The sequence below is a fragment of the Porcisia hertigi genome, chromosome 35 (assembly GCF_017918235.1).
Source record: "Porcisia hertigi strain C119 chromosome 35, whole genome shotgun sequence".
NCBI lineage: Eukaryota > Euglenozoa > Kinetoplastea > Trypanosomatida > Trypanosomatidae > Porcisia > Porcisia hertigi.
The window spans coordinates 755102-768658 of record NC_090594.1 but is presented as its reverse complement, the minus strand read 5'-3'; the positions used below and the strand labels follow the sequence as shown (position 1 = coordinate 768658).

General features: G+C 56.5%; 5 protein-coding genes across 5 annotated transcripts; all 5 read right to left on the bottom strand.

The window, feature by feature from the left end:
- Nucleotides 1-740: 740 nt before the first annotated feature.
- Nucleotides 741-3899, bottom strand: JKF63_01191 (uncharacterized protein; the record flags this gene model as incomplete). The annotated part of the gene is made up of 1 exon (XM_067897239.1): nt 741-3899. The coding sequence occupies one exon, from the start codon at nt 3897-3899 to the stop codon at nt 741-743; it is 3159 nt and encodes a 1052-aa protein (XP_067753396.1).
- Nucleotides 3900-5106: 1207 nt separating this feature from the next.
- Nucleotides 5107-6885, bottom strand: JKF63_01190 (uncharacterized protein; the record flags this gene model as incomplete). Its single annotated transcript, XM_067897238.1, has 1 exon — nt 5107-6885. One exon carries the CDS (start codon nt 6883-6885, stop codon nt 5107-5109), a length of 1779 nt encoding a protein of 592 aa, XP_067753395.1.
- A 941-nt stretch (nt 6886-7826) lies between these two features.
- Nucleotides 7827-8828, bottom strand: JKF63_01189 (uncharacterized protein; the record flags this gene model as incomplete). The annotated part of the gene is made up of 1 exon (XM_067897237.1): nt 7827-8828. The coding sequence occupies one exon, from the start codon at nt 8826-8828 to the stop codon at nt 7827-7829; it is 1002 nt and encodes a 333-aa protein (XP_067753394.1).
- A 1757-nt stretch (nt 8829-10585) lies between these two features.
- On the bottom strand, nt 10586-11212 carry JKF63_01188 (uncharacterized protein; the record flags this gene model as incomplete). Its single annotated transcript, XM_067897236.1, has 1 exon — nt 10586-11212. One exon carries the CDS (start codon nt 11210-11212, stop codon nt 10586-10588), a length of 627 nt encoding a protein of 208 aa, XP_067753393.1.
- A 1406-nt stretch (nt 11213-12618) lies between these two features.
- JKF63_01187 (uncharacterized protein) lies at nt 12619-13326 on the bottom strand (the record flags this gene model as incomplete). The annotated part of the gene is made up of 1 exon (XM_067897235.1): nt 12619-13326. The coding sequence occupies one exon, from the start codon at nt 13324-13326 to the stop codon at nt 12619-12621; it is 708 nt and encodes a 235-aa protein (XP_067753392.1).
- Between the last annotated feature and the right edge of the window lie 231 nt (nt 13327-13557).

Sequence of the window (13557 nt, the reverse complement as noted above, 5' to 3'; positions counted from 1 at the left end):
ATTTATTCCCTGCTGAAGTACGCGAGAGAGCAACATCCCCTCCCCTGTGGTGTTTGTGTAGTTCCGTCCCGCAGGCAGCGGATTGAAGACTTCACCCGTGTGCAAGAGAACACGGGGCGGAGAAGCGCCGAAAGGGAGGAGACTCTCCGCAGCACGTCATCGCATAACGCACGCAGCCACCTACCTATCAAGCCCAGCGCCTCTCTTCCGTGAACTCCTCGACACGTAGGCGAGAGCGTAATGTACACGGAGATCTTTGCGCACAACTCCTTAATGGTGCGTTCCGATTGAATCCTATTCATCTTTGTCGTGTTATAAAGCTCACCAATGTGTGAGTGTGTGATGTTTACACGTCTTCCATTTGTGAAGTTAAAATCTGTAGGTGAGCGACTGTGTGGGTGTGTCGGCGCGCCTCCGTGACAGTAGGAAGAAGTACAGAGAGACACGTTTATTCGAGAAAAAAAAAGACAAGAGCAAAGAAAAAAGCGCTTCCCGTCATTCGTATGAGCGGAACCTCTTCTACTTCCTGAGATGCACAGAAAGCAAAGGGGGTCACACCTCATCAACGGATCGGGTTGGCGCCACCCATCCTGTTGACTCGACAAGGAAGGCGGTGCGCAGGGAAGCTGGGAGAAAGACGAGAAAAAGGATGGGGAGGGCGGCACAGCACCGCCTCGCCAATGCTGCCGCCTTACCTTCCCTTGAACTTCTCCCCTCCGCTCTCTCGTTTTTCAGCACCACTACAGCGCGTTCAGCCTCACCATGAAGATCTGCGGCGCCAGTGCGGTCCGACGCGCCTGCTCCACAACTGTCTTGGCCCTCAGCAGATCATTGGACACCGTGCGCTCAAACAGCACGTATGACACCCAGTCCTCCGCATTAGCCTGTTGCACCTCCGCTGTCGATGCCTTGCCACTCACACTCGACGAAGCACCGGACGGCGGTGCTAGCTTCCTGGCGGAGGTGCCGTCGTAGACAAGCGGTAAAAAAGACTCAGGGTGCTTGGAGACGCCGTAAAGTTTCAGCAACGCCTCATGAGCCTCTCGCGCCGCTTGCACAGCGTCGCGAGCGACCTTGCTAGCGGACGGCACATGACCTCTTCCAGCAGATCGAGCTGCCGCCGCCGGTGTAGACGCAGAGCGGAAAAGAGCGACGCCCTCCAAAAAGGGCAGTACGCAGTGCGTCTGCGCGAAACGGGGCAGCGGCTGGCACCTCTGAGCCAATACCAGGAGATTTTGCACATCGGCGATCCAAGCTTCTGCGAGGTCGCTCGCGGCGCATCGGAGAGCCTCGGCAACTGCGTCACGGGTGCACACTCGACGCCCCAGCCACGAGGAGAGCCGACACCGCAGCAAAGAGGTCACGCCCTCCAGCCGCAACCACTCCTCTTCGCGGCTGAGTGAACTGTGGGCCACCCCACTCAAAAAGAATAGCCCAGCTGCAGCGAAGCTCGAAAGATGCATGCTAGCAGACGACAGCCCTGCAGGTTCGCCTCCCGGTGTCAGGCTGCTACCGCATGTCTCTCTATCTTGATCGTCGTCGCTGTCGCTTCCGTTGCCACCACTGCGCGAGGCCCCCGTGTGAGTCAAGAGGGCCTTCTCCTTCATCTGCGTCGGGCCCTCCAGCGTCTCCAAAGCACTAAAGACACGCCAAAGAGAAATCGGTAGACGAGCTGGTATGGCAGTGCCTGTTGCTGGGATGAACTGCAGTGCACTGGATCGATTGGTCAGTGCACGTTGTGCTCTGGCCCATGGATCTTCTTTGGTGACGACGTCGCTGCCGCTGTTCAAAGTTTTATTCTTGGTGTTGCAGCGCCTTTCTGGGTCATCAGGCAAGTCCACAGAGGAGAGAAGGCCGTGCTGGTGTAAAAACTTTATCGCTGCCACGCGGCGGCGTGTTTGAGACGCGGTCAGTGTGTCGCCCGAAGCACTCTTCTCCTCCTCTTTCCACCAGACAATGAAGCGCTCCACGTCCTCGGCAGTCATCGCCGGTGCACTCTTGAGCGGCGAGTACGGCGACGCACTGACAGAGCCCACAACACCACCACCGGATCCTTCCACTAGGGTATCTCTGTCTGCCGCCTGCAAAAATCGTTCGAGCTGCGCTACCGACCACGTTATGAGGGTCGCAGTGGGGGTGGTGCTAGAGGTGGTTTCGTGTCTGGCTCGCGACTTAGCGCGCGTGTGCATCTCAGCCGTTGAGGCAATCTCCTCCAGCAACCTTTTCGTGCGTTCTTGGGGCTCAGTTGCACACATCTGAAGAGTTTGCTTGTCGAGTTTCGACTTTCCTAGGAGCCATTGGACCACTAACATTATTTCCAGCTTTGTGCCTGACTGGAGTGCGCCTGTCTTTTTCTTTTTGCTCCTGTTGGCGGTTGTGGTCGCCGCTGCGGTGTTGGCGGGAGCGGTTACCGAGTTTTGCAACAAATGCGAGCACAGCCGCGACACCCCCTCAGCTGACACGGCGGCGACGCGACGCAGGGCCTCGACAAAGGCCTGCCGCACCGCCGGGAAGCGCGTCGCTGAATCCGAGTCAGCCGACCCAGCTCCCGACAGACCCACCAGCGCCGACGTCGGCGTAGAGGAAAACTCCACAATCGAAACGACTGCCTTGACGGCGGCACGATGGCGGCTCTCCTGCGACGGATTGAGCAACGAGGTGGTGGTAGATGCCGGCTGCTGCGGTTCCTGTTGGCCCCGCCGCCTCGCTGATACGCCGCCTCCACTGCCACCTTCGGCGAGATAGCTAGTTGTGTCGACGATGGCTGTGGCGTAGCGGTTCACGAGCATATCCTCCAAGGCCAAGTAGTGCGCAAAAACCGTGTCGATGCTGTGCTGGTGACACCACTGCGTGCGCACACGGAGTCGCTGCTGATGGGATGCAATAGTCAAAGACGAGCCCGATGCGCCGTGAGAGCCACGGACGCGCGCTCCCTCCACTGTAACGTCATCCGACCCGCTGCATGCCTCTGCCATCTTGTGCACCGCCGTCGTAACTGCAAGTTCCACAACCTCGCGCGCGAAGGCGTAAGTGCCCGCCACCTCCAGCAGCTGCACCAGCAGCGCTGCCCCGCTGGCGGGGCTTTCAAAGGCCTCTTCCACAACCGTCTTGGCCAACGCAAGATCGAGCAGCACGTGGGCCATGGCTTCGTTTTCGGCACGCAGCTTCGGCGCGATCGCTGACGCAGCCTCCTCCTCGATAGTAACCCCGGCACCACCGCCGCGGTCCTCGTTGTCACTGTCCTCACCTGCGTTTGCCGCCCGCTTGCGCGCCTCACGTAACTCATCACGGTGGTCAGCCAAAAGCCCGTCGAGCAGACGCTGAACAAATTGAAGCTCCACACGCAGCGCGCAGGCCCACACCGCCGGCTCTGAGGCCATGGTGAGCAGCGCCTGCTGGATTATAGCGCGGGCGTTGTCCGTGTTGCGCAGCGAGAACCCCTGCCATGCCGCTGCCTCTACCCAGATGTCGCTGCGTCGCGGGTGCATCACCATGAGCTCACCGTAGAGGTTGCTAAGACTCCCGTTGCGCTGAAACTGCTTCATAAACAGCACGCACTCCTGCCGCAGCGCCTCGTGCTCCGCCTTGTTGCGCAGGTGCTTGAGACCGATCTTGTAGATGCCCTCGATGCGGTCCACAATGTCCCAGCGATGCTGCAGGTTGAGCTTCGTGTAGATGCAGTACTCGCGGAGACGTTTTTCGAGACCCAGCTCGTACGTGATGGCCCCGCGCACATCGAGGAGGAGGAGAGGTTTGGCAACGAGACGGAATTCCCAATGTTGACGCTGCCGCGATACCTCAACCGTCTCTTCGCGAGTGAGAAAGCCGCTTGAGTAGTACTCATCCAGGGCTGGCACCAGCTTCTCCAGCCTGGTTTCAATGGCGCGTGCGCGGGCCATGACGAGGATTCAGCTCAGGGAGTTGGGAACGCAATGCGGAGCAATAGACGAGTCCTTTTAATTTAAGCTTAGGGCAGAGAAAGGAGCAAAAAAAAGATCAAGAGAAGCACAGCCAACGGCGTGAGCAGGTGCGTTACGTGTCAATTTATTTTGTCCCCTTCGCCACCACGACTACCGAAATAATAAAAGAGCGAAAGCACGTCAGTTTTTGAAGGCACTGGACAGGCAAGCGAGCGGGCGAGCGGGGGGAGGGGGAGGCGTTGCGCAAACGCAATGTTCAAAAACAGGAGAGCTGTGAGAGGCACCCCCAACGCACACATATACACACACACACACACTGACGCACGTTCCGCGGAATCCCAGTGCCACTCACGCCTGTGATCGAGTACGACCAGCTCGCGTCTGTGTCAGAGCGGATAAATACTTCGCTATCAAGTGCGCCAGCAGCGTCGAGGAAGGGGAGAGGGTGAATATGGGGTATGTGTACGTGCGCATGTGTGCGTGCGTGTGTGTGTGTGTGTGTGTTTCGCGCGCGCGCGGAGTCCGTGCGTCGGTTAGACGAGTGTGGAAGCACCATGGAAGAGAAAGCAGAGAATGCAAGGAAAGGGGGGAAGAGAAGGTTGAAGAAAATGAATAAAAGGTGCACAGGCACGAGAGCGATTATCCGAGCCGGTGGTGCGGATCGGAAAGCTGGCGACGATGCTGAGATGGGGCGAAGCCCTGAAAGAGGCGAGAGAAAACCTTTGTACCCCCTTCCTCAGAAAGATCCGAGGAGGAAGGAATAAAAGCAGCAGAGATGACGCGATAACACGCCACCACATTCCAGCAGGCTCACGCCATTCTCTCGCCCTCCCTCCCTCCCTCTTCTGTTTTCTTTCCGCTCTATACACAAGCTGCAGCTTTGCCGCATCGCCTCCTACCCCCTCACTCATCCACCCGCAGCCCTCTTGCGCAGATGTGGACAGGTACACCACGACAGAGAGGAAACATACAAGAGGGAAGAAGTCAGCGCACACACACACGCACACAGTACCAAGTAAAACCTCCCCAGAAGAGCAGAAAAACAGATTGTGAAGACAGCGGGCACGGGAAACGCAGCAGCCGTAGGCAAACATGCCATTAAGCTCACAGAATCCCGTACGCATATAGGAGCATCTTTCACGGAAGGGCGCGGGGCTCGCTGGATTGAGTGGGACGGTGCCAGTCCTCAGTGCCGCTCCCAGAAGCCGCCGAGGTCCTCGTCGCCAAAGGGAACGGCGCGCTGCCCGTGACGGCGGCGCAGATCCTCATGAAACTTGGCCTCCGCCTCGCGGCGCTCTCGCGTCTTGCGGTCAATAGCGGACTCGTTTCGTGGCGGTGGCGGTGGGGGTGTTGATGCAGACGATGCATGATCCACGGACGGCCTGCGCTCCGCCTGCTGCACGGTCTGCTCGTATCTGTCAACATCCTCGTCACCTTTGCGGTGCGAGGCGGCAGAGGCGTACTCTGGGTTGAAGTTGTCGGCCCCAGCGTCGGCGTTGCCGCCGTAGTGGCCAAACCCCTTCATCGGATCGAAGTCTGACGCCGTACGGTTCATTACAGACTCCTTCATTTTCTCCATCGCCCGTTGCGCACGAATGTTCTCGAGTGACTTGCGCATCATGTTGAGGCTCTCGGCGTCCTTGCTGTCGACCGCCTCGTTGAAGAGCGAGCGCATTTCAGAGCTTATGTGGTAGTCCCACACATCCTTGTTTTTGAACTCCTCTGGGTTTGCATACACTCCGGTCGGGCTGTAGTCCTTTCGCTCGCCTTGCATTACAGGCTTGCCGGTTGCGCTGCTTGACGCAAAGGAGGCGATGTCACCGGGACGATCGCCGTGTGTCTTGGCTGTATTCATGTCGTAGCCCAATGCGCTCTCTTGGGTTTCTTGGTTGAAGGCGCCGCTGCGGCCAAAGACGGCGCTGTTCATGTAGTCCTCCTCCGTCACCCAGTTCTGCTCCATGTGCCAGAGTGAAACAGGCACGGGAATGTGACGCGCCGTGCGGCTCTCGTCCAGCTCCCAGCGCTTCTGCTCCTTTACCTCAGACCCCTTCTCACGATGCTGCTGCTCAAAGCGGGTCTCCTCCTGGCTCTGGCGAGAAACAGGGTTCTTCATCTGCTTTTCCACCTCCAGCAAGAATTCAAAGATGTCGGACGAGTAAGTGCACATAGCCATCCCAGCCAACTCCTTACAGTTGCTCTCCTCGTGTACCGTCGCCGTCAGCATGCCGACACACTTGCCGTTGCGCATCACGATGGAGCCGCACATACCCATCTGAATTCGGCCACGATCTGGACTGTCCTCGAGTGCCGCCGTGTCCAGGAAGAAGTGCTCGCGCGTGACGGCGTGCACGCGAGCGCGGACGCCGGTTGGAATCATGAGCGGCTCTGGGCCCTTCTCCTCATCAAAGAGCGACTCATGTGCCGACATGCCATAGAGCCAGACGTGATCACCGACCTCAAGTTTTTCGTTAATCTCCAGCCGCGGGCGTACAATGTATCCTTCGTTCTGCATCCACATCATCTTCATCTCACCACTTCGCTTCAAATTTTGCTCCGGATGTACGACACACAGGTCCAATCGCGGGTTCGAATGAACGAAGACGTGCTGATTAGATGTGAAGTGTTTGTACACGGCGTTGCCCTGCAACGAGACAAGGCGAATCTGCGTCATGGTGTCCGCAAGCGTGATGTGCGAGACAAATCGAGTTGGACCCTGCGGCGGGTAGTAGTTAGGGTAGTCCCACGGCGTGATGACGTGCGCGCAGGTCACGATGTGCGTCCAGTGCCCACTGTACTGTGTGAAGTTCGGTCCGCTTGTCTGGCCGAGCCAGTCAACTTGAAAGCACGTCGCGTCCATCAGCCGCCGCCACCGGTCCGTCTCTTTGTGGCGCCATTTAAAGCGGGTTTGCACAGCCATGGAGTATGGCTGGAACCTCGCCAGCACAACAGTGCTGCGGGACAACATGGCTGTTGTTGCTTTTTTTGTGAGGGAGGGGGGCAGTTTTTGGTCCTTGTTTTCCTCGTCCCTGGCGTTGCCCCGTCAAAGATCAGGGCGTGAGTATACACGCGGGTGCGTACGTGTCCTGTGTGTCGGAGGAGGGAGTGGGTTGGGTGAGTGTTCAAGTGCACCTCCCCGGCCTATTGGTCCCGAGTGGTATATATATATATATATACTTTATATATATATATGTATACATGAAGCAACCATCGAGACACCCAAGAAGTAGTGCAGGATATATGCGAAATCGTTTGAGCGACACCAAGAAAAGGGTGCGGTTTTTCACCCGTAGTGTGCGGACGCATGTGAACACATTGACGGTGGTGGTGTGTTTTGCTTTCCTTTTGGGGAGGGAGAGGGGGGGGGGGGGCGTAGCCGCCATGGTGGAAAAGCATGGAAAGCGAGACAAAAAGAAAAACATGCGTCTCAAAGACCCCCTCTTCCCCACCTCCTCCTCCTCACTCGGCCTACCCCCGCCCGGTCTGTCGCAATTCCTTGGTCCCACCAAAGATCGTTGACGCCGCACCCCCCCCCGTAACAACCCTCGTCATCCTCAAAAGGAATGTTTGTGTGTGCGCGTGTACAACGAGGGTGTGGTACATAGGAAACCACAAACCGCTGCTGCGTCCTCCCCCCCCTCCCCCTCATTTGGGATTTCTTCACAACTCCAAGCACCGCGGGAGAGGGAGGGAAGAGAAGGATCTTGCGTCTCCGCACGAGCATGTAGCGACACGAAAGGTGGTGAGAGAAACGGAGGGTGGGAGAAAGCAGCTGGCTCGTGTGTCGGAGGAACAACTGAGGCGTCAAGTATAAAGGCCAGTGTGAAGAAAATGAAACAAAAACTGGTAGCGGAGAAGACATCAGCCGACACAGCTGAGCATGCATATACAATACAATGGCCGCTTAACTCATGACCGGCGCAGGATAACCACCGCACGCGGACAGAGACTCTTCATGTCACTGAAGCGTGTCTCGCCTTCGCGCCACTCCAGCGGTGCAGGCGGGAAGCCCGTCACGAAGCGCACCGTCGATGCATCCGTCGCATCCGCCACCTCGTCTAGTGTCAGCGCAAAGCATGTGAGCTGATCCACAAAATCACTCCGCAGGAAGCGACGGTCATAGTGCTTGCCGGACGGGCAGCGCACACTAATCTGCACCGTCTCCTCAATGGCAACGTTGGCGGCGGGCTCGTCATGGAGCTGAGTTTTAGCCCTCTGCTTCGCAGACTCGCGCTTCCACCGACGCTCCTCCTCGATTGCGCGCTGCCGTGCCTCTTCCGCGGCTTGCCGCGCTCTCTCCTCTGTCTCGCGCTCCTCGGCAGCCGCCCGCTCCTCGGCGGCTCGTTGCGCAGCAGCCTCTCGCTCCGAAGCTGCACAGCGCTCCCCCTCCTCCTTTCGCAGAAGCTCCTCGAGGATGGCTCGATCGGCCGCCTCCATCGCAGAAGCTGCCTCGGCTTCGGCAATGCGTGCCCGTTCGCGCGCCTCACGCTCGGCCGCAAGGACAACGCCTTCGGCGAGCTGGCCATCCCAATCCTCCGTGCACAAGCGCCACTCGTGGCGAAAAGTTTCACGGCTGTGGTAACCCTGGAGTCGCAAGACAACTGTGTTACCCACCAGGGCTGCTATGAACGGAAATGTATGGGCGCCGAGCTCCTCCGCAAGGATCGTTCCCAGCGCATCCTCCACGCTCACTCCAAACAGAATGCTGCTCTCGTCCAAAAGAGCGATGATCTCGTCCGTGGCCAAGACGTCGCGCAGATACGCCTCTGTGTTTTCATGGCGAGGGCTGTGTAGGTACAGAACAAGATAGCGCGAGTCATGCTGAGCGTGCCGCTTCGCCTCCTCCAACGTACCTTCAAAGAAGGGGATCTTGAGCTGGTATCTCTTCTCTACCTCGTGGACAAGCGTCATGATGGGATTACTCTGAGGAAGGGAGGGAGGGAGGGAGAGGGGGGGGGTCGCGCGAAGATGTGGTTCAGCACCTTTGTATATGTTTGCACAAAGATATGTACACACACCGAAGAATAACGCGCTTACTTTGGTGTCGAGGATGCAGGGAAATACCAAAGCACAACCCCCCCCTCCACCTCACCTTGAAAAAAAAAAGAAATTCAAACAAAGACGGAGCGAAGACAGACGCACGCACAAGCGTTAGACTGCGTTGGCTCAAATGACCAATGCGAATGTACTCAACACGGTGGGGTGGAGCGCCAAGGGAGCAACCAATGACAAGTAAAGCGGTGCAGAAACACGACTGCAAGAAAATAAATTCAGCACCCGCTACAATGCGTATCTTTTTTTTGTTGTTGTTGTCTGGTTTGTTTACTGTAGTGATGCGAAGGCTCCCCAAAAAAAAAAATCTGCAAGGGAGGAGACGAATCACAGGGTGTGTGATACTGCGGAGCAACTTTTCTTCTGTCGGGTTCTCAATTCCCGAGGCAATAGAGAGACGCAGAAGCAAGCGCACGCACACAATGACGTCTCTCGGGTGTATAAGTGCGTATATCTAACAGATGCTTCCCACCACTTCTTCGTGTGTGTGTGTGTGTGTGGTGCAGCGTATGTGCCTGGTAAGAACAAGCAAAGTGTGTTCTGCAAATCCTTCATTAAGAGGTATGCGCGTGTATACAGCAATTGTGAAAAGCGCAACAAGCACCCAGTGAATAGGGAAAGAGGAGGGATGGAGACGCAGAAGAAAGTCAGAACGACGGGAGGGGGGGGGGATAGCACGAGCAGTTCTACGTCGCACGGTGATGTAATCCACACGGTTAAGACGGAAGAAGCCCGCGTCAGCGGTCGACAACCACGATAGTGTGTGGCGCTGGTAGAACTAGCGACACGTCGTGCGTGCGCTATGACCTTGTAGAGCTTCCCCCGCCCCCGCTCCCCCCCCCCCAACAGACACACACACACACACACACCAGTCACCCACCAAGCAGTACATCTCCTATATACGTAAAGAACCGCACTAGAACAACGGGGAGGCACGTGCCCTCAGCAATAAGGCGCGCCTGGCTTGCTGAGCCTCCAATATCCCCAGGAGGCAACACCAAACATGACGGGGTGGTGCGCCACAGGCAAGGCGGCCTTTGACCGCCACACTGCGAGGCTTTTCCGAACCAGCAACACACTGGCAATGTTTGGGGGTTGATTTACACTCGTCTATGGAGAGCGACCGGGCAGCACAATGCTGCCGCAGGAAACATTTAGCATCAAACAAGGAATGACCAAGACCGAGAAGAGTGTGTATGGACGGAAGCACAACACGGCGGCTACCCCTACCTGATCCAGCGACGAGAAGGGCAGCATCGCCGAGAATAAGTCACCAAGGAACACCAGTCGCACTTCACCCTCCCCCACACCCCCGTCAACCACGCCAACAGATTGTGGCGCGGGGACATGGCGGCGGCGGCGGTAAGAACGATCATCTATGTGAAACGTCATAACACAAAGGTCAGTACAAGAAAGTGAAAGAGTTGGACGACAAAGCGTTTCCAATGCAAAAAACATCTAGATCGAACGCAGCCGTAGGATGGGGAAACCCGCTTATCAGGAAAGATGCCGAACCGAGAGCTGGATGTGGTCTTTCAGCAGCACCTCCCATCCCCCCTTTCAGATCTACACCGATGCCAGAGTTGGCAAGTATCACTGACCTCTCATCAAGTCTGTCACCCGTTCATCTCGCCGGTGGCATCCTTGGTGATCCACTCAACCGCCTCCTCTGGTGTGTCCACGAAGTGGATCGCGTTAGCCTGTTGGTCAGAAAGCAGAAGAGATTCAATTATGCCCTGGCAGCACTTCTCCCATGGATCACGGAACGCGACAATCACTGGAGTCGGGAGGCCGGCGGGATGGATGGTCTTCTGTACCCATATCGTCACCAGCTCCTGCAAAGTGCCAGTTGTCCCGGGCAAAACGATGAAGTAGCGGCAGTGCGTAATTAGCTGCTCAATGCGGTGCAACATCGACCTTGAATCCAACACCTTGGTGAGGTATCTATTACCCTCCTTGAGACGGTCAGGAAATAGCCCCGACACGACTATGCCGACAACTTCGATTGACGCAGCCGCAGAGCCCGGCGCTGCCTGATCCTTGACCCCGCGCGCGCCTTTGCTGGTGGCCTCCATGGAGCCACCGTAACCTCCTGTGATGACCGTGAAACCATTCTGAGCGGCAAGGCGACCGACATCCTCGGCGTGCTGCCACCTCAGCGTTCCGGTCTCTGTGCGCGACCACCCAAAGACGGCGACAGCGCGTTTCTCAGTGCGCTGGTAGTCGGGTATGGAAGACGACATGGTCCCCCCTCTTCCCCACCTTTTTTTTTTCGAGCTATCGATTTGCCTGGTTTGAAGAGACCAGACGGGTGAAAAAAAAAAGATGTGCAAAGTCCACCGTTGTCAGCCTCCACGAGGACTCGGTCACTGCGGAGTGAGGAGGAAGAGAGAAGCCGGGAATTTTCTTATTTTTTTTTATGAATGAGTGCGTGAGTGCACAGGCTCTGCCAAAACCTCGCAGGGAAACAACAAGAGCTATTACGTGCGCAGCGGCCTGGTGTGACGTCTTGAGCTTCTGTGTAGTGAGGCCGACGGGTGTGTATACGGTAGAATAAGGTGAAAGGCCCCAATGGAGACCCAATGGAGAAAGAATAAATACGAATAGAATGCGCGCGCGCGAGCAAAGGAAGAGGCAGAATCCTCGGAGGGGCGGGAAGAAACAGGCAGCGGTGTTTGTCTGCCATGGGTGCACACATATTGCACCGACGCGTATACGTGTGCCAGTGCACAGACCGAGTTGGGGGGGGGGAGGGGGGGAGGGTAAACAGGCAGGAGGCAACGAAAGCAAAGTCACAACAAGCAAACAAGCGGGAGGAGAAAGAGAGAAGCAAACCGGGAATGGGATAGGGTGTGCATAAGAAGAACGTCTTGAAGAAGAGACATAGCCAGTCGGCATGCGGTACATAAGACGGATAGTGCAGCCAGAAACGCACATCCCCTGTGTTGCGCAGTAACCCCAAATCGGGGCGCGTTCGTGTACGTGCCAGTCTTCCCTTCTTCACTTTGAAAAAAAAAAGCAGACAAACCAGGGCCAATGGAAATAGAGAAAGTCGCACGTGATTATCAGAGTGTCTTTGCCTCATCGTTTCCCCGCCCCACCTCCGTGTGTATGTATGTATATGTGGTTAAAATGTGTGTATTGCGCCAAGGCAATATCGTAATGTGTCGAGTAGCATAGATACGCATTGGAAGAGAGAAAAGACCTCAGAAGAGGGGTCGCTTCCTCTCGTGTGTACTGCGTGCAACGCGCTCACGCACACCAGATTTCTTCCACCCTCTTATTCGTTGCTGCTCCACAGAACCCCGCGGCTCCCGGTTTCAAGGCGCATCCTGAATCCACTCACAGACATGGCATCATACACACAGACACACACACACACTTTTATGAGCCTGTTTGCTTTGCTCGGTTATGTGTGAAGAGCGGCGGGGAATGTTCCCACCGGCCGCGTAGTCAAGCGGGCAGGAGAGAAAAAAAGTCAGACGATAGCACACGCCAACGATGCTGAGAAGCGTCAACACTGAAGCAGTTATGCACACCAACTAAAGTGCAGCGAGAGAGTCGACCCCTGCCCACCCACCCCCACCCTTTCTGGCAGACCTCCTCTTACTCGTCATTCCTCCTCCTGTGCTCTTTGGCGGAGCGTCTCTCATGATGTTGAGGCTCCCGTGTTCAATGTGGACATAATCTGTCGCGCCACAGCGTCGGGCGGAGTGTCAATGACTGGGCCGAAGGCGTCGTGGCGTAGATCCGACTTTTTGTCTTCGATTTTGATTTCATCCCGGCCAGCCTCATCCTTCATGGCGCGCAGAAAGGCGTGGTAATCGAACTGACCTGGTCGCTTGCTGAATGTCTCCACCCATGTCTCGTACAGCCGGGGGATCGTGTAGTACTTCAGTAACATCTGGGTAAGGAATATGCAGTCGACGCGCTTGAAGACCTCATCCTTGATTTCACAGCGGACCAGCACCAGCTGCTTGCTACGGGCCAACTCAGTAAAGAACTGAATGGTCATGTGAATCTGTGCATTGTCCTGCTTCTTCTGCCACTCCCCCAGAGGGGTGACGCCGATGAGGTCATCCTTGAAGTTGGTGACAACGTTGAAGAGCCCCTTGTCACGAAACACAGGAATGACAAAGTAAGGCGACGCCTTCAACCGCGGCTCAAGCGCGTAATACGCCTCCGATGAGATAGTGCGTCCCCAGTACTGAAGAAATTGCAGGTGGTGATTGTTCCAAATGGTGGCCACCTGCTGCGGGGTGGACATTTCAAAGAGACTCAGCTTGCAGATTTCGTCCAGCGACTTGCGGCCGGGACGCTTGAAGTAGCCGAGCGACACGCGAGACCCACGCAGCATAGCTCTCCCTCCTGCTCTACGCTAGGTGGGAGGTGAGTGTGAAGTGATGGTCAGGGAGGAATAAAAAACGAGTAGAGGTGCGGATTAGCACCAATTTTTTTTTTTGCGTAGATGGAAAAAAATACGAATGGGGGATGAGCACAAGCGAGGCGGGAGAGAAAACAGCACACGTTGACAATCCATTGGTCACTCGACGGTACAGGAATGCATCGCATGTCTGCATCAGAGAGG